This window comes from Oncorhynchus masou, chromosome 8, assembly GCF_036934945.1.
Source record: "Oncorhynchus masou masou isolate Uvic2021 chromosome 8, UVic_Omas_1.1, whole genome shotgun sequence".
NCBI classification, from domain to species: domain Eukaryota; kingdom Metazoa; phylum Chordata; class Actinopteri; order Salmoniformes; family Salmonidae; genus Oncorhynchus; species Oncorhynchus masou.
In genome coordinates this window covers 27160937-27187784 of record NC_088219.1, presented here as the reverse complement: position 1 = coordinate 27187784, position 26848 = coordinate 27160937, and the positions used below count along the sequence as shown (strand labels likewise).

Genomic DNA, 26848 nt, shown 5'->3' with positions numbered 1-26848 from the left:
TAACACCTCTCTCCCCCCGGGGAAAGTAAATAACACCTCTCTCCCCCCCGGGGAAAGTAAATAACACCTCTCTCCCCCCCGGGGAAAGTAAATAACACCTCTCTCAGGGAAAGTTAAATAACACCTCTCTCCCCCCCGGGGAAAGTAAATAACACCTCTCTCCCCCCTGGGGAAAGTAAATAACACCTTCTCCCCCACGGGGAAAGTAAATAACACCTTCTCCCCCACGGGGAAAGTAAATAACACCTCTCTCCCCCCCGGGGAAAGTAAATAACACCTTCTCCCCCTCAGGGAAAGTAAATAACACCTTCTCCCTCTCCTTCAGGGATGTATAATGTGAATAACAAACAGTAAAATATGTCAGCAGGTACTTGTTGATCCTACTAGTATTCAGACAGGTCATACACAGTGAGGACAGGGTCGTGGGTAACTAGTGAAGAGTTCCGCAATACCCGGTCAGACTGGAGAGTGTAATCTAATGAGATCTAATGGGTTCGCATCACCCCAGTTTCTCTAGAAATAACATGCATGACCACAATAAGAACATACAAGTCCCTAATGTGATCTCAGCCAATTTAGACAAGTAACAACCCAGTAGTCACTGTAACAAAATGTTGTATCCTTTGAAATCCTAGTGAGAAGGGTAATACCTATAGTCAGCTCAGATCTAGGCTTTGGAAAGATGACGCCTGAAAATATAATTTGCAAACAGAACAGTCCATTCTCTATATAGACTCCATCAATCTACAAGGCAATCTAACAGGTGAGATCTGAGGACTATCAGACAAGAGCAAGAGAGATATATATGAGATATATGCATTAAACATTGTGTTTGCAGGGCCTGGGCAAGGTACTTTGGGGCGGCCTGGACAGCGATTCATACATTTGCTCTGTTCTGACTGCGACGATCTTTCAGATTGCATTGTCGTCTCAGCTGTGCAACACAAACTCAGTTCTAATCATGAGTGTCACTTATGTGGAGTACATGTGTGTGTAATCCGAGACAGGACGCAGGGCAGGAAGTGGTCATGTGAGCTGAGTGGCCGAGGCCAGTCACATACCTGCACAGAGAACCAGAATGGAGGGATTGTGTGAGAGAGGAGAGGAGCCTGTGTGGAGTGAGAGTGGACAGAATACCTCTACATAGCCTGGGGCCACAAGGGCACCTTTGGGGAGAGTGGGACTGGGTCTGTCTGATCAGGACAAATGGATAGCATTTTAGTGCTTTTCCCTGTGTACCGTGTCCATGATGAGGGGTCAACATGTGGTGTTGTGATGTGTCACCTACCTCCAGTTCTTTTTCATTGGCTGGCGAGGGAGCACTGTCTCCATTTATATAGGTGGTGGATGACTAGAATAGGTCGGGAAAGAAACAAAACAGTACAAGTCAAACCAATATAAAGCAAGCTTTTCAAAGCCAATGAGAGTATCATAAATAACACTCTTGATTATGCAACGCACTAAACTGGGAGCAGGCATATATACAAAGCAAGTAAGAGAGTGTATCCTCATTGGGACAGGGGTGAACTGCTTGCACTTATCCAATGTGCAATCTCAGGGGTCGAAGATCTTAAAAGCCACATTTCTCCTTTTTGTGGCCATAAAGTACATACCCCAGAGAGAAGACCGTTGAGCTGCTGTGAGAGCTGTCGCAGGCTCTCTGTGGACGACAGGGGTCTGGTGACACACACACCAACAACAAACAACATTAGCCCAGTGTTATTTGGTAATGAACTCACCAGTCAATGTGACAAATTGCACTGCCAGCCATCATAACTGTGCTACTAATTATGTGTGTGATTAACAGTTGCAGGCGAGGGGGGCAGGGCAGTGAAGGGTAGAGAAGGGGCAGTGAGGACCAGGGGGCAGACTCATTCATTGAGAGGTTGTGTGTGTGTGGGTGTGCATTGGATGACGAGGTGACCAACCTATTCTCATCCGCATGGTTTTCATTACCGTCATGGGGGCAGTTCTGCGGCAGAGAGAAGGAGAGAAAGAAAGAGAGGAAATAGCTGTGAGTGAAACTGAGGGAGGTGAATACGTTAAACGTAAGCTAGGCCTATCCGAGAGAGACCCACCGAAAGCCATCGAGAGAGAAAGAGATACCGACCGAGAGACACACGAGAGAGACCTAGAGAGACCCGAGAGAGAGAGAGACAGAGGGAGACACACACCTAGAGACCAAAACCTAGAGAGAGACGACCCACCGAGAGAGAGAGAGAGACCCACCGAGAGAAAGGGACCGAGAGAGGGAGAGAGACCGAGAGAGAGAGAGAGACCGAGAGAGACACACACCTAGAGACCCACACCTAGAGAGAGACACACCGAGAGAGAGAGCGACCCACCGAGAGAGAGACCCACCGAGAGAGAGAGAGAGAGACCCACCGAGAGAGAGAGACCGAGAGAGAGAGAGAGAGAGAGAGAGATAGAGAGATAGAGAGACCGAGAGACAGACACACACCGAGAGAGAGAGAGAGAGAGAGAGAGAGAGAGAGAGAGAGAGAGAGAGACCGAGAGACAGACACACACCGAGAGAGAGAGAGAGAGACACCGAGACCGAGAGAGAAGACTGACGGAGGGACACACCTGTTGCAGGTCAGTGTTGTTGGATTGGCTGGCACACTCAGTGTTAGTAGCAGAGCTAGCAGGGTTAGACACAGGAGAGCCGCGGCCGGCCTCTCCGTTTGGGTCCTCCAGTAGCTGGGTAACTGGGGACCCCCTCACCTCCCCATGGACGTGGGTCTGAGGCAGCAACACACACACAGCCATTACTTTTCAGTGCTCATCCAGAGAGTGCGTGGTTACAGCAACTTGGAAACATACACAGCACACACATGCACACATCATATCCTAGAAAACAAGGTAGTGTCAGAGACCACTATCACAACACGTGGACGGACAATCACGCATGCATACATCTTGTTTTCACTGATGGAGACATGCCAGTGTGTTAAATAAAGTAAACATCAGGTCCGGAAGTTATAAACCTCACGCCCAGATGGACTGACCCGGCATTTAGCTAGGCTTAATACTGGTAGACTCTTAGTAAGTCAACAATGGCAAAATAAATACCAAGCACTTCTCTCACTGTCGCAAAAATAACTTATGAGCAACCAGTGACCATAAGGAATAGCGTGCGGGAGAGAAGAGGAGCAAAAACAACAGAAGGGGTGGGATAGAGAAACAGTAGGGAGGGAGTGGGACAGATACAAGAGAGAGTGAAGCAGAAGGAAAGAGACCGGTGTAAAATAACAAAAGGGAAAAAGACAGCAGGGAAGAACGATAGCCCAAGAGAGAGTGGGAGAGAAGGAAGGAGAGAGGCTCACCTGGCTTTTGCCATAGGCAGGCAGAGTTAATCCATTGGTCTGACTAAGACCTTTCAGAATACTCTGAATCTACGGCAGAGGAGAGGGGAAGGGTGAAAGAGAGAGGGAAAGTGAATGAGCAAGTGAGGGAGGGAGAAAGAGACAGCAAGAGGTGACGTAAAAAGGGAGACTAGCACCCATAGAACCCTATCTACCGCTAAGCCCCTGTTGTTGTACGTGATGAGGTGTAATCAATATGGTGGAACTCAACCTCGCTAGCCTACCAGAGGGTGGTGCTACTACCACAAAGCTAATAGCTACTTTTCCTTTCAGATTTTCAAGAAGTGCTTTGGATTAACGCAAGGGGTCCATTTGGAATTGGGCATTCATTGAAAGATAGAGACTTTAAAAGCCCACAACCTGATTCATCACTGCCAGACAATGTTAGTGACCGACTCATCACAATCATATCTGTCTCTGGGAGGTACAGAAAATATTCTGTGACAATGTTCCTTCAAGCAAATGACTGTCTGGGTGGGAGCACATACCATAACCTGACATACGACAAACACTGACAGTAAACTTGCAAAGGGAGACACTCACACATCCAGTAAAAGTCGAAAGCTGCACTGGAACGTTCAATGTGATTCCAGAGAAGTATCATCAGACTGTTTTCTTGCAACGTTTCACTTTGTTATTGAAATGCAAATATCGGCAAGTGAAATATTGCAAGGAAGCAGTGTGCAGAAAGAGTACTCAAAGTCATAACACACACGCAGACAGAGACAGCCAGCATACAGTTGGGTGACTTACATTGTCTGGAGAGTGTCGGTCAGCTGAGGGTGTGTCTGGCTGGCTCCCTCCCTTCACCTTCCTCGTCTTCTTGGCCCCTGGTCCTCCTTCTCCTCCACTGGCAGGAGAACTCTTCTGCTGAAACTCCTTCAGCTGGCCGGCATAAGAGAGGAGGAGCGGACAACGAGAGCACTCAACTGTCTGGAACTCACACCTTTGCTAGGCTAACTATATCAACAGACATTCATTACAAATTGAAGGGGAAGTACAGAGAGCCTTGGTGTGGCTGAAAATGGTGCGACTGTTCAGAACTATCCCACACGATTCGACTAGAGATCTACAATATGTACAGTTGGTATCATTGGTGTGGGTGACAATGGAACAACTATTTAGAAAGATCCAATACAGTCCAACAAGATCTTATAGCATAACCAATTGCTGCAACAGCTGATGTTTGAGGAAGGTAATTGTTGTTTTCAAAATGTGTAATGAAAGAACTTTCATGCACAAGTGTATTTGTTTTTAAACATGTAACGTTAATGGTACAGCATGTGCTTTATTTGATTAACTAAGTAGCTAGCTATCTAGCTAGGTCTTTCTAGGTACACACAGCAGGTAGCTCACACAGACAGGGAAGGGGGCGTCTGCTGTCAAAACTACCAGTCACTCTTCAGAGTGACACATCACAGTTTCCTGTCAAACATGACTCAATAATAAGCTAGGCAGCATTCATCGTAAGTTAGTTAACTAAGGTTAAGTGTCAATAAGCAAGCCTATTTATAGGACACCCTGTTCTATATTATATTGAGTTAGCCGGTCGCTTCCGTACAAGATGACAACGTGCTACATGTCAGTTCATTGGTATCTAGATAGCTAGCTAAATCGCTATGGCTAACGTTAGCCAAACATCAGCACGGTAGCTAGATATCGCTAACTACCTTGCCACTTGGGTTGATCAAATCACAGGTTTATACCTAGCCAAGCAGCATTATTAGCAAAACTTTAAGTCACTGCCCTGTATAAATCGTCCACATAATCGTTCTAAGATTAGAGGCCCTAGCGAATCCTCGGTATTTCGTGCGCACTGACAGCCACACAGGGGGACGAGAGTTCGGATGGGCGACTGCAGAAAGGTCGGGGGACGTGGAATGTCAACATCACACGGGTTCGTAGAAACATGAAACGACAGACAACTCGAACCCAGAACAGAGTAATGGATGAAACACTTGTTATATTCCCTGTGTTGTGGGAATTAATATGTTTACCTTTTTCTTGGCTGCGGCGAGTTTGATTTGCCTGCTCTGGTCGGCCATCCTTATCGTCCGGTCGACGAACCGCACCACGTCATCAATTTGAGATCAGTCGGCGATGGAAGAAACTATCTTCCCGCTAGAGGCGCAAAATCTCCCTTCTGACCGTGGAAAATTCGTGTCAGGCGTGGTTTTTCAAATAGGCCAGCTAACTTAATGTCTGAATTTATAATTTGTTGTATCATATCAGGGTGATTATTATCAGAATTAACAACATTCAAGACAACACCGGCTAATCATGCATTTTATTACAAAAACAAACAATAATATAACTATGGAGTTAGCTTGTCATCAAAGGTGTCAGAGATCTGCGGCAGAACTGTCTGACACCAACTCAGTTAGACCGTGTTCTGAGAGAAGTCCTTCAGAGACCAATTTTTGGTGTCAATCTCCCGATGCAGTCTGGAATATTCCCCGGCTACTGCCTCGAATTCCTTGCCAAATATCTCAAAGGATTACAGTTTGGACTCCAGACTTCTTCTCTAACTGGGCGGTCTTAAACTCTGTTTCTAGCTTCCTTCAATGAAAACAAAAGGACTGATTGAGAGGAGAGAGGCAGGTGTAACTATCTGGCAAAGCTAAAGGACAGAAGTATGGGACTTTCTGAAAACACATTTGATTAATTCAATTGTAAACTAATAGCATACATTTTCTTATCAGTTCTGATTTGGTCTATATTTCCACTTAATCTGTTCTAGCATGGCCATCTAAAGACTCCTGGATAAGGCAGCCTGAAGACTCAACATTGAGTTGCATAGAATTCTGTCAGGGCAGAAATTCGTGTTTGGATCAGGATAGTTCTCACGACCTCTACAAGCCAGAATGATGAATAACATTATATTTTCTGGTGGTCTGTTTGGTCGGTCCTATTGCTGGTACGAATGGGGAAACAAAATATCCACTAGTGTTATCAACCCCACCTTCAGTATGTTGGTCTGTATACATAGCCGCTGGAAGTAGGAATGCTGAAGGTGCTGCAGTACCCCCTGAAAAATCAGAATATAAAATAAAAAGTAAACAAATAATATATATATATTTAAAAAACGTTTTTCACAAACGTAGTACTTTACTAGTATTAGCAGACCAATATATATATGTCTGTCGTGTGGGCAAAAACTTTTTTCAGCATCTCCACTTTATTATTAAGAACAGTATCTTGCAGGATTCAATAGTTGGAATTGTAAGAGTTGTTGCCCTGTCCCTTCGTCTGCAATTGTCATTCTAATGGAATCCATCCAGTAAGAACAAAACCCTGTCCTCAAACATTTACATCAAAATGTGCAAAGTTATGGGCAAAGACAAAACATCCACATCAAACTAAATATTTTTCTTGACCACTTTGTGCACGATTCATTTTCCATCCTTACAAACCACTTAATGTGAAAGGTGCATTACTGTATGGTACAGAAGCTGGTCATCTAGGTTTGTACCTGTCGTCTCCATCACCATGAAGAAAAACAATACACAATACAATAATTGAGTACATTGAGACAGTAAGTGGTTTATGGTGATGTGGCTCAGTTGGTAGAGCATGACGCTTGCAATGTAAAAAAAAAAAAAGGATAGATATTTGTCACATGCGCCGAATACAACAGGCAGACCTTACAGTGAAATGCTTACTTACAAGCCCTTAAAACTTCTTGAAGTATTGTTGGTTAAGAAAAAAGTGTTAAGTTAAAAAAAATGAAAATAAAAGTAACAAATAATTAAACAGCAGCAGTAAAATAACAATAGCGAGGCTATATACTGGGGGTACTGGTACAAAGTCAATGTGCAGGGCACTGGTTAGTCGAGGTAATTGAGGTAATATGTACATGTAGGTAGAGTTAAAGTGCCTATGCATAGATAATAAATAGAGTAGCAGCAGCGTAAAAGAGGGGTCTGGGCAGCCCTTTGATTAGCTGTTCAGGAGTCTTATGGCTTGGCGGTAGAGGCTGTTAAGAAACCTTTTGGACCTAGACTTGCCGCTTACCATGCGGTAGCAGAGAGAACAGTCCATGAGAAGGGTGGCTGGAGTCTTTGAAATGTTTCAATGTTAGGGATGTGGGTTCGATTCACATGGCAGACCAGTACGAAAATGTATGCACTCGCTACTGTCAGTTTCTTTGGATAAGAGCGTGGGCTTTTACTAGTCCTGTATTAGTGGATCAATACAGACTTCTTCAGTGGGGGCAATTCATTTTTTTCCCCATTGGCATAAAACATTTAATAAATCACAGCACCCCCAAACTACTTTCCATGGCTATGTCTGTATATAGTTTGTTTTTCAGGTTTTCATTTTCATTCCTGTTACAATTTGCACGTGACAAAAACTTGCACAATATTGGCGAGCCTAAACAAATGGCAAACACTAACAGTTGATTGCCAGGAAATGTGCTTCGGTCATTAAGTGCAATGTGTCAACAGATTGAAAATACAAGTGACAGAACCTATTGGCACCGCAAAAAGTCTGGTAAACAACGCTTTCCTGTGGATACCCTATCTCCACCTACCGCCAAAAGGACCGACAGCATGTACAACCGGTAAAGTAAGTGTAAATATCATTTTATTTAATATTCTGCCTTGTAAAGACTAATGAGTCTTTTTTACAGCGACTTCTTTCAGACTGATATTCATGTAGTAACCATGGTAACAGTCTGATGTTTAGGCAAGGAAAGGCATAGTAGATGAACAAAGCTGTCAAAAAGAACAACACGAGTGGGAATGACGAGTAGGTGTTGAGAGCCCCCAGAGTGGTTGATATGATAATGACATTGAGTTGCTGGGCAGCATTTGACTCACCTTGTTATTCTATAGGCTGACATTGTGTCTGCTGTGTAGGTGTCCAGCTGAATTTCCAACATATCTCCTCTGTTGTGAAGAGACATATTTAAGAAATGTAAAAGAGACACGAAAACGGAACATTGCTGATGCATGAAATACCAATTTCTCACACTCATTAACAGTCAACTGCATCTGAAGGAGCCCAGTGTAGAGTAGATGTAAACAGGAGGGGCAAATCACACCTGATCTTCTGCATGATGATCTCACATTTGGCCTCAAAGTACTCAAACTGTTTCCTGTCAAGTTATTTCTGGGCTTTTAGCCTGTGGTCAAGGATAAGTGACTGGAGAATCTGAATGCATCCTAACAGCTCCTGGAGAAAACACGTCGATCGTGAGTGAAGGTCGCAACACGTGAGACAAACCTAAGAATACATCAAACCAAGTGTTGAGAGTCTCTTACAGAGAGGTAGCAGGGAGTTTGCTTTTGCAGCAGGGCGGCACTCACGGCTCTTCCCCTTCAGACTCTCTGCTCTTTATCCTTTCGCTTTCCAGAGGGCCAGACAAGCGAGACAGCTTCATGTTCTTCAGCCTCACTCTCACCCTCTGTCCAAGAAAGGAGAGGAGTGGTATGTTTCACCATTCACACACATGCAGGTGAGTGGCTATACCATAAAGCCAGATACTGCCACATTTGCTAAAGACATTCGGTGTCCATTACATAGTAAGACACACACATACTGTCATATGTAAAATCGTATTTATGCTACATATCTACGTTTTGGTAAAAGTCTGGTGTCTCTTTACCCCATTCAGGCTGATAGTAGGACTTGAAACACGTCTCCCAGAGATGCTTTTCTAATTCTCTGGGCAGTTTGTTTCATTTTCCATATATCCTGTTAAAGCGAAACATGAACAAGTCCAAGAAATAAAACATGTTTATTCAGTGATCTCTAGGGGTTACCAGAGCTCTAGAAGAGCAGTGTGAGTGTGATACTGTACATAAATAGGAAAAGCACTCGGTAATAAGACAACAGGCTTGTCACTGCATTGCAGAGGAAGAGTTTATAGCGTTTCACTGTATTTTTACACCTGTTGCATCCTGGACAAGCGATAAACTTTGATTTGATTACTTGTTGCCGGTGTGTGGGAATTATTTGAAAATTGCTGGATTTTTGTATTTCTTTATTTTTAAACACACGCTGCACCTGCCAGTATAACTTGTGTTAATGGATCTTAAAGAAGAAGTTTCATTTTTTCCAACCAAATCACCATTTTTATGTAAATAGCATGTTATTCAAGGGTCCAGACACCTTTTGTGATTTATATAACATTCCAGATAAAGTTCAGAATGACACAATTTCATGTATACAACATCTAAAGACCTGCATCACAACACTGAGAGCTTTGCTGTTTCTAAAATTAAATATCTAGGTGTTTTTGGAGCCTTGGTTCTTTTTTTTTTCCCGGGCCCCCCTTACTACACGACGACGATGAGAAAAGGATTAGCTGTTTGGGGTAAGTTTCTCAAAAACATGTGAAATCACACAAAAGGTGTCGGCACCCTTCTATAACATATCATTTTAATATATTTTTTAAAAATTGGTTATAAAAAATAACTCATGCTTTAAGTATCAGCCTCACGGACAAAATGTACCTACCTCCTCTTGTGGCATCAGCTACAGCACCTGTTGGACACTCACTCCTAGGACAGGAGGTTGGTCCTGGCTGGTGGTGTCACTAGGGTCCAACTACCTGACACACTGGGCCACCACCAGACACTGCTCCACAGTCTCATAAAACTGCCAGGGGGAAACAAGATTTAGGTTTATTCTAACATTATACAGTACTTTGGATGATCAATGTAAACAAAAAGTAACCTTTTGGAAATCAAATTCACTTGGGTGGTTAAACTACTTCACCAATGATCTACTTGTATCTAGGCCTATAGACATTATTTGTGCATTAATAAGTGTAACCTTAAAGAGGGATTATGGTACTAAGTGTACTATGTGTTGCTCTGCCAGACACACAACAAGAATAGAGCAGTCTAGAGTTATGTATAGTAGAGTCCATTCAGCAATGAGCAATGAGTACTGTTCTGTATTGTACAGTGTCGTCCTCTGGAGGCACAGTGGAGTGATGCTTTCTGACACAGTGCTCCTGGATCATCTCCTGCAGTAGCCTGTACAGGCTCTCTGAACACAGCCCATTAAGCCTCTGTCTGCAGGTCCCTCTTAGTCTGGATTAAAACAACATAATCTCAGTCATTTAAAGCGATTCACACAACACGCACCCACACACAGAGTAGTCCAAGTCCATAACATGGTTTTAAATAGCAACAACAACTCTAGTAGTGTAATACACACAACAACAATGTCATTGCTTAAAGTAGAACCACAATTGTATTATTATGAGAGGGACAAATTAATACTCTTGGATGCACCAGAATCTTTAAATGCAGTCCTGAGACATGTACTTTATAGTCGTCGGTTAATTCTTACAAGCAGGCTTGAGAGAGCAAAGTTGTGAGCACATGAAGATGATAAGTTGTTTGTGTGTAATACCTTCTCCAGCTCTCTCTTCAGTGTAACAGTAAGGCTGAGGCGGTCCACACGCTGTGACAGCGTTACCGGGAGCTTGCAGAATAGAGGATTCTCGGTCAGGTCTTCTGTCAGCTGACACAGTGGGAATGAGGCGAGGACTTGAAAGACAAGTTCTTACTGGTTACAGGTAAAAACATTCATAATGATAGCAGTCAAAGGTTTGGACACACCTACTCATTCAAGGGATTTTCTATACCTTTGACTATTTTCTACATTGTAGAATAATAGTGAAGACATCAAAACTATGAAATAACACATATGGAATCATTTAGTAACCCAAACAAATGTTAAACAAACCAAAATATATTTTATATTTGAGATTCTTCAAAGTAGCCATCCTTTCCTTGATGACAGCTTTGCACACTCTTGGAATTCTCTCATCCAGCATCATAAGGTAGTCACCTGGAATGCATTTCAATTAACAGGTGTGCCTTATTAAAAGTTAATTTCTGAAATTTCTTTCCTTCTTACTGTGTTTGAGCCAATCAGTTGTTGTGACAAGGTAGGGGTGGTATACAGAAGATAGCCCATTCTCTCAACCAGCTTCACCTGGAATGCTTTTCTAACAGCCTTGAAGGAGTTTCCACATATGCTGAGCACTTGTAGGCTGCTTTTTCTTCACTCTTTGGTCCAACTCATCCCAAACCATCTCAAATGGGCTGAGTGATTGTGGAGGCCTGGTCATCTGATGCAGCACTCCATCACTCTCCTTCTTGGTCAAATAGCCCTTATACAGCCTGGAGGTGTGTTGGGTCATTGTCCTGTTGAAAAACAAATGATAGTCCCACTAAGCCCAAACCAGATGGGATGGCATATCGCTTCAGAATGCTGTGGTAGCCATGCTGTTTAAGTGTGCCTTGAATTCTACATAAATCACTGACAGTGTCATCAGCAAAGCGTCCCCACACCATTTATTTTTTATTTTTTTACCTTTATTTAACTAGGCAAGTCAGTTAAGAACAAATTGTTGTTTTCAATGATGGCCTAGGAACAGCCCCTGCCTTGTTCATGGGCAGAACGACAGATCTTGTACCGTGTCAGCTCGGGGTTTCAATCTTGCAACCTTTCGGTTACTAGTCCAACGCTCTAACCACTAGGCTACGCTGCCAAGTTGGTTTCAACTCCTCCTCCATTACTTCACAGTGGGAACCACATGCGGAGATCATCCGTTCACCTACTCTGCGTCTCACTAAAACACGGCGGTTGAAACCAAAAATCTCTAATTTGGACTCATCAGACCAAAGGACAGATTTCCACCAGTCTAATGTCCATTGCTCGTGTTTCTTGGCCCCAGCAAGTCTCTTCTTCTTATTGGTGTCCTAGTAGTGGTTTCTTTGCAGCAATTTGGCCTGATTCACTCAGTCTCCCCTCAACAGTTAATGTTGAGATGTGTCTGTTATTTGAATTCGGTGAAGCATTTATTTGGGCTGCAATCTGAGGTCCAGTTAACTCTAATGACCTTATCCTCTGCAGCAGAGGTAACTCTGGGTCTTCCTTTCCTGTGGTGGTCCTCATGAGAGCCAATTTCATCATAGCGCTTGATGGTTTTTGCAACTGCACTTGAAGAAAAATTCAAAGCTCTTGAAATGTTCCGTATTGACTGATGTTCATGTCTTAAAGTAATGATGGACTGTCGTTTCTCTTGTATTATTTGAGCTGTTTTTGCCATAATATGGACTTGGTCTTTTACCAAATAGAGCTATCTTCTGTATACCACCCCTACCTTGACACAACACAACTGATTGGCTCAAACGCATTAAGAAGGAAATAAATTCCACAAATTAACAAGGCACACCTGTTAATTGAAATGCATTCCAGGTGACTACCTCATGAAGGTGGTTGAGATAATGCCAAGAGTGTGCAAAGCTGTCATCTAAAAGTCTTTGCTAGGTAAAGCCCCGCCTTATCTCAGCTCACTGGTCACTATAGCAGCACCCACCCGTAGCACGCGCTCTAGCAGGTATATTTCACTGGTCACCCCCAAAGCCTATTCCTACTTTGGCTGCCTTATCTCTGCACCTGTACATAGCCCATATGTAAATAGCCCAACTACCTCATCCCAATACTGTTATTTATTTTTGCTCCTTTGCACCCCAGTATCTCTACTTGCACATTCATCTTCTGCACATCTATCACTCCAGTGTTTAATTGCTAAATTGTAATTATTTTGCCACTATGGCCTATTTATTGCCTTACCTCCCTAATCTTACCTCATTTGCACACACTGTATATAGACTTTTTTTCTATTGTGTTATTGACTGTATGTTTGTTTATTCCATGTGTAACTCTGTTTTGTTGTTTGTGTCACACTGCTTTGCTTTATCCTGGCCAGGTCGTGGTTGTAAATGAGAACTTGTCAAGGCAAAGGGTGGCTACTTTGAAGGATCTCAAATCTAAAATATATTTTGATTTGTCTAACACTTTTTTTTGGTTACAACATGATTCCATATGTGTTATTTCATAGTTTTGATGTCATGACTATTATTCTTCAATGTAGAAACTAGCACAAATATAGAAAAGCCCTTGAATGAGGAGGTGCGTCCAAACTTGACTGCTACTGTATGGTTTGAGGCATGATACGATACCCCCAGGATTTAACACTACAAGACTTCTCAAACATTTTCTTAACAAACAGTTTAGATAGGACGTCTAGAAAGAGGGCAATGTACACTGTTGTGTAATGTTAGCTCATTTAGTTACTAACAATGACATTGACATCAGAAATAGGCTGACACTTTACTTTTAGAATACCTTGTTGATGCAAGTTGTATCCTTTTCCCAGTGATCGAACCCTCGCAGAATCACGAGTGGACATCAGTTGACCAAAGCCCCTTACTCACTTGACATACAAAGGCGCTCGTGGATGAACGTAGCGCTACCACGATCATAAAAAAAAGGATATGATACAGGTCTACGGTTATCAAAAGTACACAAAACTAGCCTAGAAATCATTGTTGAGCTGGCTAGCTGTGCCGTCGTATGCTGATAAAGATAACGTAAACTGTATGTCACCTGATAAACGGTTTCGTTGCAATTTAACAGAAGATAGGCAGCTACTGTTAAACAGATTGTTACGGTTGTTTACACAAGTGGTGAGCACAACAAATTGACGACATCAGGGTAGTCACTAGTTACCACAGCCACAAAGTCATAAACCTAGCCTATTTCTACAATTTATCTGCTTAAAATGTGATTTTAAACCTAACTCTATTCTTAACTCTAAACTTACCACACTACCTTATGCCTCACCTTAAATACAATTTTACAAAATGTTTCATTCATTTTTACGATTTGGCCAATTCTGAGTTTGTGGCTGTGCTATCCAATGGAACGCGGCTATCGGCGATTTACCCCGCCTCTGCAAACAGTCAGCTGATTGGTTAATGCGGTAGAAAAGGAAGACAAATCTTTTAGAACAGGTTCCGTGGTAAAAGGGATCCTTGGGACGTCACAACCACCCCACATCCTAACCCCTACCGTTACCGAACGTTGATAAAATAATTGGCCCAAGGCAAAAACCTATCTCCTACCCCTTATTTACACTATTCTAGTTAACGGGTATGGGGAGGGTCTCATATGAGATTATATACAGGAAATAAATGAAATATACTTTCACCCCTGCCTGACCCTAACGTCCCAAGGATTCCAGATAGCACAGACCCTTAAGTACAATTTACCTGATGTAAACGACTAACTTTGATTACCTTTGTTTTTATACACACAGAACAGACAGATCATTTGGCTTTTGCCTACCATCATCATGTTATACAACTCACTATATGGCACTGGTTTTAGTTCACTACTTCCCTTGCACAAGTATTAGGCTTGGGTTTACTGTAATTTAGTACAATTTAGATTACAGTGGTACTGAAATTGGAAAATGACCCCCAAATGACTGTCAATTCAATGCACCAACGACATTTCAATGTATGATACCGGCATTTCACGTAATTGGGACTTGACACATTGACACCTAACCTATCAGCGTCGTACAGTAAAGCATGAATCATGACGTTCACTTGACCAAACGTGTGCAAATCAGCAGCGGCCAGCATGTCTGGTGCTGCCAATGAACGCGTTCCAACGAACTGCTGTCTGGCCAATGGGAAGCCTCCACGATGGGGAAGAAGTGACGGCTTATATACGGAGAGCACCGTTCATTAAACAGTATTTTACAGACTCACAATCGTAGGGGTTTCCGAAGAACACAGGCTGTGAAGCAAATAACTTCCATTGAGATAAACGCCAAAGGAAGACTCAATCGAATTATTTACAAAGGTATGTGAATTAAACGCAAGTTAGCTCAAAATAAATATTCCATTTTACATAAATGCCAGATGGAGCTTTTTTGGGGGGGCTAGTTTCCTGTTTAACTGAAGTTAACTAGCTGACCAGCAGGTTATCCAGAAATTTAAATGGAATATTTAACTAATTTATATCTAAACATGGAGATTGTTTAACAACAGTTTAGCTACCATTTTAAATGGTCTGTCTTTCGTCAGTTAGCTAACGTTAGCCATCATGCTTGAAAAATGTCAGCCAGTTTTGTAGCTAAGTTACCTCGCTAGCTTGCACGCCTTTTGAAACCGGTGTCTCCAATTGGTCACGCAGCAGCTAACTAACCACTAGCTCTAGTTTAAATCCCTATAATATGGCGATGTTAGCTAACCAACCACTAGATATTAGTTGTTTTGTTAAAAAAAAGTATCGCCATGTTTTAATTACCTAAATGTAATGTTGGCCTCATTTGGGCACATTTTATTACCGGTAAATCTTGTGCGCCACCATTTAACTCTAAGTTTGTTAGCATGTGGGCTACCCTCGGTCTGGCCTAGGAGTCTACACACACACCAGTATGCACCGTCATGTCTGCATCAGAGGGCCAAATTAACTCGTTCCGTTTGCTGTACAAGGATGAAAGGCCTACACCGTGAACTGGGCAACAACATTTATAATGTCTTGACTTTCTCTTTGACAGTACTTCAGAGTTGCGTGAACGGACACAGACTAGAGATGAGGCTTTTGTTCGTGGTTCTGCTGGTCGCCAGCAGTGTTTTTGCCGATGATGAAGACAAGCGGGAAAGTGTGGGAACCGTGGTTGGCATCGACTTGGGGACCACCTATTCCTGGTAAGCATTTTGTAATGAATAGCAAATTTAATCTTAGGTCTCATACTCCCAATCATTTAGCTAAAGGACTCTAGCGTATCATGTGATGTAGTTACTTTCCATGGTTCTCATCTATATGCTTCTCCTTTTCCAGTGTTGGTGTGTTCAAGAATGGCCGTGTTGAGATCATTGCCAACGACCAGGGAAACCGCATCACTCCATCCTATGTGGCCTTCACCGCAGAGGGGGAGCGTTTAATCGGTGACGCCGCCAAGAACCAGCTCACCTCCAACCCCGAGAACACAGTTTTTGATGCCAAGAGACTGATTGGCCGTGCCTGGACTGATTCTGCTGTACAGCATGACATCAAGTACTTCCCCTTCAAGGTGAGCCCTAAAAAACACACCCCCTGCCCTAATCTCCTGAAGCACTCACTATGCAAATAATATACTACTTATTCAGCATGTAACTATGCTGAAGTAGCTCTGAAATTGTTTTTAGAGGAGAAATGCTTAATGGTGACTACTTAAATCTTCTAGGTTATCGAGAAGAAGAGCAAGCCCCATATTCAGGTGGACATCGGTGGAGGTCAGCTCAAGACCTTCGCTCCAGAGGAGATCTCTGCCATGGTTCTCACCAAGATGAAGGAAACCGCCGAGGCTTACCTGGGAAAGAAAGTGACACACGCTGTGGTCACTGTCCCCGCCTACTTCAATGACGCCCAGCGTCAGGCCACCAAGGATGCTGGAGTCATCGCCGGCCTGAATGTCATGAGGATCATCAACGAACCGTAAGTGTGTTTGTCTTCACAATGCAGAAACTGAATTAACATATTTATTTTTAATCACCGCAAATATCTGCCAAGTCAGTGCTGGTTACATCTGTTTCCCCCTCTATTCCAGAACAGCAGCTGCCATCGCCTACGGCCTGGACAAGAAGGACGGTGAGAAGAACATCCTGGTGTTCGACCTGGGCGGCGGCACCTTTGATGTTTCCCTCCTGACCATCGACAACGGTGTGTTTGAGGTAGTCGCCACCAACGGCGACACCCACTTGGGAGGAGAGGACTTTGACCAGCGTGTCATGGAGCACTTCATCAAGCTGTACAAGAAGAAGACCGGTAAGGATGTGCGCAAGGACAACCGTGCTGTGCAGAAGCTGCGTCGTGAGGTGGAGAAGGCCAAGAGAGGCCTGTCTGCCCAGCACCAGGCTCGCATTGAGATTGAGTCCTTCTTCGACGGAGAGGACTTCTCAGAGACCCTGACCCGTGCCAAGTTTGAGGAGCTCAACATGGTAAGTTGGTTCTAATGACTATAAAACAGTGACACTGCTGGCCCATCTTGGAACATCCTATTCAAATTGAAAACTCATTCATGGAACATCTTTTAATTTGCCATTTGTATTGTCTATCAGGACCTGTTCCGTTCCACCATGAAGCCCGTGCAGAAGGTGATGGAGGACTCTGACTTGAAGAAGACCGACATTGACGAGATTGTCTTGGTGGGTGGCTCTACCCGTATCCCCAAGGTCCAGCAGCTGGTGAAGGAATTCTTCAATGGCAAGGAGCCCTCTAGGGGCATCAACCCTGATGAGGCTGTGGCCTATGGAGCTGCCGTGCAGGCTGGAGTGCTGTCTGGAGAGGAGGACACAGGTGGGTCTTGGTCCATGTGCTTAAGCCATGCACTATGCTAAGTTAAGGCCATACCCTGAGGTATCTTCAGATTTATTTATTTTCTACATAAGGAAATGTAGGCTAGATGCTTAGATTTTAAACCAAACAATGGATACCTACAGGTCATAAAACATCAGTGCTGTTCCTATTATGTGTATCACAAGTTACATTTTGATCACAAATAATAGTTTCCTGTCTTGTCCATCAGGTGACCTGGTTCTTCTGGATGTGTGCCCCCTGACCCTGGGCATTGAGACTGTGGGAGGAGTCATGACCAAGCTGATCCCCAGAAACACTGTGGTGCCAACCAAGAAGTCCCAGATCTTCTCTACTGCCTCTGACAACCAGCCCACTGTCACCATCAAAGTTTACGAGGGTATGTTCCTTTGATTAATCGCTGCCCCTTGTTGCTACATCCATAAATGCTGTTTTACACTGTAAAGAATGACAAGATTGGATCTGTTTAAAATTCTGCTTCTCTCCTTCATCCAGGTGAGCGTCCCCTGACCAAAGACAACCACCTGCTGGGAACATTCGACCTGACTGGCATCCCCCCCGCACCTCGTGGTGTGCCCCAGATTGAGGTCACCTTTGAGATTGATGTCAACGGCATCCTGCGCGTCACAGCTGAGGACAAGGGAACAGGCAACAAGAACAAGATCACCATCACCAATGACCAGAACCGTCTGACTCCCGAGGACATTGAGCGCATGGTCAACGATGCTGAGCGCTTCGCCGACGAGGACAAGAAGTTGAAGGAGCGCATTGATGCCCGCAACGAGCTTGAAAGCTACGCCTACTCGCTCAAGAACCAGATCGGCGACAAGGAGAAGCTGGGCGGCAAGCTGTCAGCCGAGGACAAGGAAACCATAGAGAAAGCGGTAGAGGAGAAGATTGAGTGGATGGAGTCTCACCAAGAGGCTGAGCTGGAGGACTTCCAGGCAAAGAAGAAGGAGCTGGAAGAAGTGGTGCAGCCGATCGTCAGCAAGCTTTACGGAAGTGCAGGTGGACCCCCGCCTGAGGGAGGAGAAGAAGAGGGAGAGGCAGATCAGGGCGACAAGGATGAGTTGTAAGGCTGTCTGGAGTGGCACAGATGTACATATTGGACATAAAATGTTAAGAAAAGGGGCTGCAAAAACGCAACCATGAATCTGCTGGAAAGACTTGTGAAATATTGTTTCAACGTGAGGGACGTTCTCTTCGCTGAGTGGCGGAGGTATACTAGTCGGCCTGTTCGAGGCTCGCTGCTGTTCTCAGGCAGTTTGAAAAGGAGTTCTCTGGGGGGGGGGGGGGTTTAGTGGGGTGAGTGCTAGACTGGGGTTTCTGGGTGAAAGGGTAACATGTTCACAAGCAATGGTAACAAGTTATTTATTGAATCTGGTCATTGTAGAAAATACTTTCTACTGTAAAGACATTGAAATAAATGTTTGATACAAATGTCTTTGATTTGTCTCTTGATATTATTATGCATCAATTTACACCTGTGTAATCATGTTAATGAGACACAACGGACGTTGGCTGTGTGCAGCGGGTAGACGTCCTATTGCCTCTGACCACAGAACATCGACTCAGTTTAAAATCCATATGTAACTGAGGTATGAATTGGGGGTCTGCACCATAATACCATCTGTGACCGCCTCAATGGCACTGCCCATGCTATCCATTTTGAAGTAGTCAATTTGCTGATTTCCCTCTAGACAAACTGATTGGATTTGACTTCAGGAGGGATCACCTAATGAAGTTTAACATCCCACACAGTTGACTAATGTTAAGCGCTCTATGGCAGGGCTCTCCCCAACCCTTTTCCTGGAGAGATACCTATGTAGATTTTCACTCTAACCACACTTAACCAAGTGCAGTGTATCCAGGACTGTTGCACTCCAGGAACAGGGTTGGAGAATCCTGCTCTATGGCCTGCGTGCATCTGCCATGCAACACCACATTTTGCATAGCTACTTGTAGTTCTGTATGTATGTGGGGTGTAAATTAAGGTCTACTGGCACTGAACCAACATCTGATCCATGATCAGCTTCACACTGGTTGGATTTATTTGAAAAAGGTGGTGCTAAAATGAACTGCAACAATTATTGACCAATAGTTAAACATACAGGCACATACACACGGTATTTCCCAGAGCAGTAGCTATTAAGATCACGTTAAGACGGTTACAACACAGTCACTGTGTATGACCCCTTGAGTGTCCATCCCTCCAAACACAAATGCCAGCTGTACGGTCCCTGATGCTGAGAAGCTCTGGGTCTGGTCTCTCTCTCCACTGACGTGCTCAGGCCTTACTCTCCAGGGTAGGACACACATGGAGTGGTCCAGTCTGTTGGGTGGCATGTTCCCTTCAAACCTCAACAGGGTCCAGCGCTGTTTGTCTGCACAGGATGAGAAGAGAAACAAAATCCTCAAGGTGCATTAGTATCCCAAAACAGTATGGCTGTCGGTAAATATTCCCTCCAGGATAGAGACTTGTGTGGCAATTATTACATCTGAAAGTAGAGAAACATGACACAATATACAGAGAACTTGGATGGAAAATTGCAGCCAATATTGCCACATCTTCAATTTAAGCCTACTAGAAAGTGTGTTCCCTCAGGTCTGGAGGAAGGCAAAAGTCATTCCAATACCTTGGAATAAAAATGCCCCTTCAGTGGCTCAAATAGCCGACCAATAAGCCTGTTACCGACACTTAGTAAAGTTCTGGAAAAAAGTGTGTTTGACCAGATACAATGCAATTATACAGTAAACAAATTCAACATTAAACAACCACGGCACTTACACGGCACTTACACGATTGGCTGAGAGAAATTTATGATAAAAAGATTGTGGGGGCTGTTTTGTTAAGACTTCAGTGAGGCTTTTGACATTATCGATCATATTCTGCTGCTGGAAAAATGTATGTGTCATGGCGTTACACCCCCTGCTACATTGTGGATAAAGAGTTACCTATCTAACAGAACACAGAGGGTGTTCTTTAACTTCTCTAGGGTAGGGGGCAGCATTTGGAATTTTGGATGAAAACCGTGCCCAAATTAAACTGCCTTCTACTCAGGCCCAGAAGATAGGATATGCATATAATTAGTAGATTTGGATAGAAAACACTTGAACGTTTCCAAAACTGTTCAATTCATGTCTGTGAGTATAACAGAACTGAGTTGGCAGTGAAAACTTGAGAAAAATCCATTCAGGAAGTAGGATTTGTTTGTTGTAGTTTTCTATTCAATGCCATTACAGTATCCATTGAATTAGGACTCAAATTGCAGTTCCTATGCCTTCCACTAGATGTCAACAGTCTTTAGAAATGGTTTCAGGCTTGTATTCTGAAAAATTAGGGAGTAAAAGCAGTCTGAATGAGTGGACCCTGCCGTGTCACAGAGCTTTTTCATGCGCACGACCGAGAGAGTGCCTTTCTTATTTACCTTTTATATTGACTACGTTATTGTCCAGTTGAAATATGATCAATTATTTAGGCTAAAAACAACCTGAGGATTGAATATAAACATCGTTTGACATGTTTCTATGAACTTTACGGATACATTTTGGATTTTTTTGTCTGCCTGTTGTGACTGCGTTTGAGCCTGTGGATTACTGAAGAAAACGCGCAAACAAAACGGAGGTTTTCGGATATAAAGAGAGACTTTATCGAACAAAAGGAACATTTATTGAATAAATGAATGTCATCTGAGTGCAACCATATGAAGATCATCAATGGTAAGTGATTAATTTCTAACTTGTGTAACTCTTCTACTGGTTACTGTTTGTAATGTTTGTAATGATTTGTCTGCTGGGCTATGTTCTCAAATAATTGTAAGGTATGCTTTCGCCATAAAGCATTTTTTAAAATCTGACACTGTGGTTGGATTCACAAGAAGTTAATCTTTAAACCTATGCAAAATAGTTGTATCTTTCTGAATTTTTATAATGAGTATTTCTGTATTTCAATTTGGCGCTCTGCAATCTCACTAGATTTTGGCCAGGTGGGACGCTCCCACATACCCTAGAGGGGTTAATGGAAGCCTCTCCAACATAATCCAGGTAGAATCAGGAATTCCCCAGGGCAGCTGTCTAGGGCCCTTACTTTTTTCAATCTTTACTAATGACATGCCATTGGCCTTGAGCAAAGCCAGTGTCTCTATGTATCCGGATGACTCAACACTATACACCTCAGCTACTACAGCGACTGAAATGACTGCAACACTTAACAAAGAGCTGCAGTTCATTTCAGAATGTGTGGCAAGGAATAAGTTAATCCTAAATAATTCAAAAACTAAAAGCATTGTATTTGGGATAATCATTCACTAAGCCCTAGACCTCAACTAAATCATGTGGAAATTGAGCAAGTTGAGGTGACTAAACTGCTTGAAGTAACCCTGGATTGTAAATTGTCATGGTCAAAATATATTAATACAACAGTAACTAAGATTGAGAGAAGTCTGTCCATAATAAAGTGCTGCTCTGCCTTTTAACAGCACTATCAACAAGGCAGGTCCTACAGGCCATAGTTTTGTCGCACCTGGACTACTGTTCAGTCGTGTGGTCAGGTGCCACAAAGAGGGACTTAGGAAATTGCCATTGGCTCAGAACAGGGCAGCACGTCTGGCCCTAGGATGTACAGAGAGAAAATATTAATAATATGCATGTCAATCTCTCTTGGCTCAAAGTGGAGGAGAGATTGACTTCATCACTACTTGTCCAGAACAGACTATGGGAGGCGCACAGTGCTACATAGAGGCTTGACTACATGGAACTCTATTCCAAGCAGTATAATCAGATTGAAAAAAAAACAGACAAAACTACACCTTTATGGAACAGCGGGGACTGTGAAGCAACATAAACATAGAGGCAGCACATGTACACACACACATGATAACATACGCACTAAACACACACGTACACATGGATTTTGTGTTGTATATATGTGGTAGTGGAGTACGGGCCTGAGGGCACGCACTTAGTGTGTTGTGAAATCTGTTATGAATGCATTGTAATGTTTTTAAAATGGTATAACAGCCTTCATTTTGCCAGACCTTGGCAGCAGCTAATGGGGATCCAGAATAAATACCACATTCATTAACCATTCCAAAGTAGATATTTTTGGCCTCACCACACTGAAATCTGTACATTGCATTGCTGGCCCCTTCTGGGGTCATCCCTCCAAAGATGTAGATGTTCTTTCCGAGGACCACAGCTGAGTGGGCAGCCACCCCCGGGGGGATGTCTCCTTTGGCTTGGACCTTCTCCCACTTCATACTGCCTAGATAAAGTGTAGCACCAAATAGTTAACAGGACCAACCATACCACTTCTCATGCCAACATAGAATAAGAGATTTCACTGGAACTACATTTGAGTCATTTCACAGACTTCCAATTAGTGCATTCATCTTAAGATAGCTAGGTGAGACAACATCACAATCGTATCAAGTACATTTTCCCTCAACAGACTATTTATCAGCAAAATCAGTGATAGTAGGAAAACAGAAGTGCCCTTTTTTGTAGGGAGAGGGGCGTCAGGAAAGTTATTTAAGATACTCTTCAAAGAGGTAGGGTTTCAGATGTTTTCGGAAAATGGGCAGGGACTCCGCTTTCCTGACTTTAGGGGGAAGTTTGTTCTACCAGAGCCCCATAGTGGAGGTGTCATAACACCCATAAAACCTAGTGGTCAAACAGGGAAATGGTTCCAATCGTTTTTCCACCATTCATTTTTCCCATAGGGGATTTTAGAAAAACATAAAATAAGGGCTGTTTCTTGTGAAGGCTTACCCTGGTGACAGTTTGCTAACCATGTAAATCTCGAGCTGACTTTTATCAATATATTCAGCTCTATTTATTCTGATTCGAAAATGCTAATTAGCATCAAAGTAGACTTCATGCAAAACTACACATCCCTGCAAGCTCCTGCACGTCATCTCGAGCTGACACCTTTGCTAACAAGTATTGTGTCAATTTAAAACTTGCAGTTTTAAACAGTTCACAGAATGGCCAATTTAAAGAAATGTAGCCATTATACTCAATACTACTTTTAGCTAACATTAGATAGTTAATCCAGAGATTCTTACATTTGCCTTGATTCGCCAGTCTCCCCCAGATCATCATGGCATTTGTAGTTCTTTATGATAGCCACATTAGCAGTCATTTAGCATTTGATTTTTGGGGGGTAAATACAGGCAAATATGATATAAAAGTCACCTTGTCCTAGAGAGATTAACACAGTTATCAAAACGTCTCGCCGGGATAAGTCTACAATGAAACAGCCCTTATTGGAAGTGTTTCTAAAATCACCTATGGGAAAAATTAATGGAGGAAAATTGATTAGAACCATTTCCCTGTCTGACCGTTAGGTTTTATGGATATTATGACTCATACTGTGGTACTCTATTGGGGTGCCAGGACAGAGAAGAGCTTTGATTGGGCTAAGCGGGAGCTGCCCGCCCGTAGGGGTGGGAGGGCCAAGAGACTAGAGGTGGAGGAAACAAAGTGCTCGGGTTGGTATGTAGGGTTTTAGCATAGCCTGAAGGTAAGAAGGGGTAATCCCCTTTGCTGCTCCTTATGCAAGCACCAGGGTCTTGAAGATGATGCGAGCTTCGACTGGAAGCCATTCCATTCTATTCTATTGTGTCCTTTATTTCAACAGAGGAAACAATAAAATACACCTAAAGCAGGATCAAGTTCTTCATGTGTATGACTGACTTGAATACTTACTGGTGTCTAGAGAGTAGATGTCGCTGTAGAACTTCTCTCCTGCCATGCCTCCATGGATATAGATTTTGGGTCCTACCGCTGTCACCACGTGGCCGTGTCTTGCAGGGGGATGTCTGCCCTGTGTGTCTGGCTGAGACCAGGTGCAGGAAACTAAAAATGGAGACAGAGGAAAACACAAAATATCTCCTCCTAACTCTAAATTCAGTTGGTACTTTCTGAAATTTAACTTTAAAGGCTGAATTTGGCCAACAAGCTTGTTGCCTCTAACTACTATGCTTTTGATACACATTTGGGCTGGTTCCTCTGTAACTGCTGTGTGAATGTGTTGTATGTGTTGTATTGGCAGACTGATTCATGCATATTCAACCTGTGTCGAAGACGTGAAGGTTGGGGTCCGAGACAGGTGTGGCCCCTGAGTCCCCTCCAGAGAAGACAAACAGTCGGTCCCCGACGCTGGCTGAGTTAGTGTGATACGTCCTGGGACAGGGGGGCGTCCCTTTCACCTCTACACCCTTCCACAACCCACCGCCTGGAAACACAGCAACACAAAACCTCAGAAGACTAAAAGGTATGGGACATTGCTCAGAGCCAGACATGATATAAAGGAGATTGTTACTCTGCAAACACAGCTACTTGACATATTCATGAACTGTTCTGTGATACTACGCTCTAAAATAATCCACGCAACACATTCTGTAGATCTATATCTCCCGACTTAGCTACAACAATGTATTAAAATCACACTATACAAATCTCCATACCTGTGAGTTGTAGGTTCTGGACACAGTTGCGGTTGCCACTCTGCTGTGCCCCAGCGAACACCCACAGGCTCTGTGGACAGCTCTCAGGGACAAAGCTGCAGTGTTCATACCGTGCCTCCAGACCCTCCCATTCAGGAATGTCCCACTCGTGACTGTCTGATAGGGTGAGAGGGACAAACATGGAACTGTCAGTCAACGAATATATCAGAACAGATTGACGTTATTGGTAAGATAATGAGTTGACTCATTGATATGAAATAAAACATTGAAATTATGTGAAACACAATAAAGAGACAGGTGCCAGGCATAATATTGTGTTGATGTGACATTTTGTCTTTACCCAGGTTTATGACATGGGATTCTGAAAAGCTGCCATTAGGGTTGGCTCCTCCTATGATCAGGACCTTCCCCATGCCATCATCCTCAGAGGGGATGTATATACAGGTGTGGCCCACACTAACTCCTGGACCACCTCCTCTGGGTATCATAGCATACCTGGGGACAAAGACAGGAACACCACGGTCATGAATAGCAGAATTGAAAGTCTAGTATAACTTCATCCTAGTTTGTTGAACAGTACGTTTATTTACCACAGTCCCGCTCGTGGTTTATCCTCTGGATCCAGCACAGGAAGTAATTCCATTTTTCTGTGGGAGGCATCCATTCAGATGATCAGTTATAATGATGATCAGATCAGCTCAGGCATAAACCGGACCATTGTGTCCACTAACATTCTGGGGGAGAAAATTCTGCTGCTGTAAAACTAGGCAAGAAGGGATCTCGCGAGGTTATCCTTCCATAATCTCGCCTCGTTGCACAAATAGAAGGTGACATTTATTTGGCTAGGTTGCTGGATGTATTATGCCACACTGGGAAAGTTAATCTAACGTTTTTCGATCATATTCATTCAATTTGAAAGGAAGACAGATGACAGTTAATTATAAAGCATGAAATCAGAAGCTAACAGTATCGTAGATAGGAAGTTCCTTCGCTCACTCACCCACGTTCGAAGGCTCAGTGTTATCTGTTGCACGTCGTTTAGCTGCTATTTCAATTATATGATGTATAATATAGCAACATTAATCAATATAAAGACATGTTGACGTTTAGCTGCACGAAAATATGTACTAGCTGCTTTCCCAACTAGCTTGCAACAAAATGTCGTGTCCACGCGTAAACGACGTAACAGCGCTGTCGTCATGGATATTACGCAGGTGAAGAGTCTGTGTGCTGTGCCAATATGTCCACACGAGGTCACTGTTGTTGCAGGACTAAATATCCCAACACGCACATTACCCAAGAGGATGACTGGGAGAACTACTCATAGAGAGACTGGGAAGACGCCTGCCAGGGAGCTTGGGAACATTGCTTACATCCGCTATGACATAATCATTGTCCACCCTCCCACCCATGAGTCTGGAAGTGGTGAGAGAGCTCCAGCCCCACATCACACTATTACACTCACAAGTGCCCGATTGCCAAATAAAGTTATTTTCTTGCTTTGTTATTTTTTTCTCTGTCAATATTATGAATATCTCAGATAAGCTACCAAGTAAACTTACAAAGATGGCCCATATTAATATATGTAGCCTTAGAAATAACATTCATTTATTGACTATATCTGAGACTTAGATCAGTAATTTGATAATATATTAGTAGTGAAACAGAGAGTAGCGATACCCCCACCCCTCTTTTGCCCTCAGAACAGCCTCAATGTGTCTTGCCCATTCATTCTCAGAATGGCACACATACACAATCCATGTCTCAATTGTCCCAAGGCTTAAAAATCCTTCTTTCACCTGTCTCCTCTTTATCTACACCGATTGA

At 43.3% G+C, this 26848-nt stretch overlaps 3 protein-coding genes across 16 annotated transcripts in view; 1 reads left to right on the top strand and 2 right to left on the bottom strand.

Moving 5' to 3' along the window:
- Positions 1–14073, bottom strand: part of LOC135544456 (golgin subfamily A member 2-like) — a 35551-nt gene extending 21478 nt beyond the window's left edge. The window contains exons 1-13 of one of the 13 annotated variants that reach the window (XM_064972069.1): positions 13527–14070; positions 10737–10873; positions 9831–10411; positions 8977–9065; positions 8189–8775; positions 6328–6393; positions 5363–5924; positions 4119–4250; positions 3327–3395; positions 2587–2742; positions 1929–1972; positions 1614–1677; positions 1289–1351 (exon numbers count right to left, since the gene is read on the bottom strand). In XM_064972069.1, the coding sequence (XP_064828141.1) occupies positions 1289–1351; positions 1614–1677; positions 1929–1972; positions 2587–2742; positions 3327–3395; positions 4119–4250; positions 5363–5410 (576 nt within the window). In that variant the 5' untranslated portion in view covers positions 5411–5924; positions 6328–6393; positions 8189–8775; ... (2 more) ...; positions 10737–10873; positions 13527–14070. The other 12 variants (XM_064972073.1, XM_064972074.1, XM_064972075.1 and 9 more) reach the window with 12 other exon arrangements.
- Positions 14074–14934: 861 nt separating this feature from the next.
- hspa5 (heat shock protein 5) lies at positions 14935–18996 on the top strand. The gene is made up of 8 exons (XM_064972088.1): positions 14935–15053; positions 15754–15904; positions 16038–16269; positions 16423–16673; positions 16786–17176; positions 17297–17534; positions 17764–17931; positions 18048–18996. The coding sequence occupies exons 2-8, from the start codon at positions 15789–15791 to the stop codon at positions 18626–18628; spliced, it is 1977 nt and encodes a 658-aa protein (XP_064828160.1). The 5' UTR covers positions 14935–15053; positions 15754–15788; the 3' UTR covers positions 18629–18996.
- Positions 18908–26197, bottom strand: rabepk (Rab9 effector protein with kelch motifs). Of its 2 annotated transcripts, XM_064972090.1 has the most exons (9): positions 26022–26197; positions 25612–25668; positions 25362–25516; positions 25022–25177; positions 24628–24789; positions 24261–24410; positions 22666–22815; positions 22075–22163; positions 19850–19936 (listed from the first exon to the last, which is right to left on the bottom strand). In XM_064972090.1, exons 2-8 carry the CDS (start codon positions 25662–25664, stop codon positions 22120–22122), a joined length of 870 nt encoding a protein of 289 aa, XP_064828162.1. In that variant the 5' UTR covers positions 25665–25668; positions 26022–26197; the 3' UTR covers positions 19850–19936; positions 22075–22119. The 2 variants fall into 2 exon arrangements, with proteins under 2 accessions (XP_064828161.1, XP_064828162.1); XM_064972089.1 differs by lacking the exon at positions 22075–22163 and having other exon boundaries at positions 18908–19936.
- Positions 26198–26848: the final 651 nt, after the last annotated feature.

Coding starts and splice junctions, on each gene's coding strand:
- hspa5 (XM_064972088.1), top strand. CDS start 15,789: ATGAGGCTTTTGTTCGTGGTTCTGCTGGTCGCCAGCAGTGTTTTTGCC. Junction 16,674..16,785: donor ATGAGGATCATCAACGAACC/GTAAGTGTGTTT, acceptor CCTCTATTCCAG/AACAGCAGCTGCCATCGCCT. Junction 17,177..17,296: donor AGTTTGAGGAGCTCAACATG/GTAAGTTGGTTC, acceptor ATTGTCTATCAG/GACCTGTTCCGTTCCACCAT.
- rabepk (XM_064972089.1), bottom strand. CDS start 25,664: ATGGAATTACTTCCTGTGCTGGATCCAGAGGATAAACCACGAGCGGGA. Junction 25,178..25,361: donor ATCCCATGTCATAAACCTGG/GTAAAGACAAAA, acceptor TCACCCTATCAG/ACAGTCACGAGTGGGACATT. Junction 24,411..24,627: donor CCTTCACGTCTTCGACACAG/GTTGAATATGCA, acceptor CTCCATTTTTAG/TTTCCTGCACCTGGTCTCAG.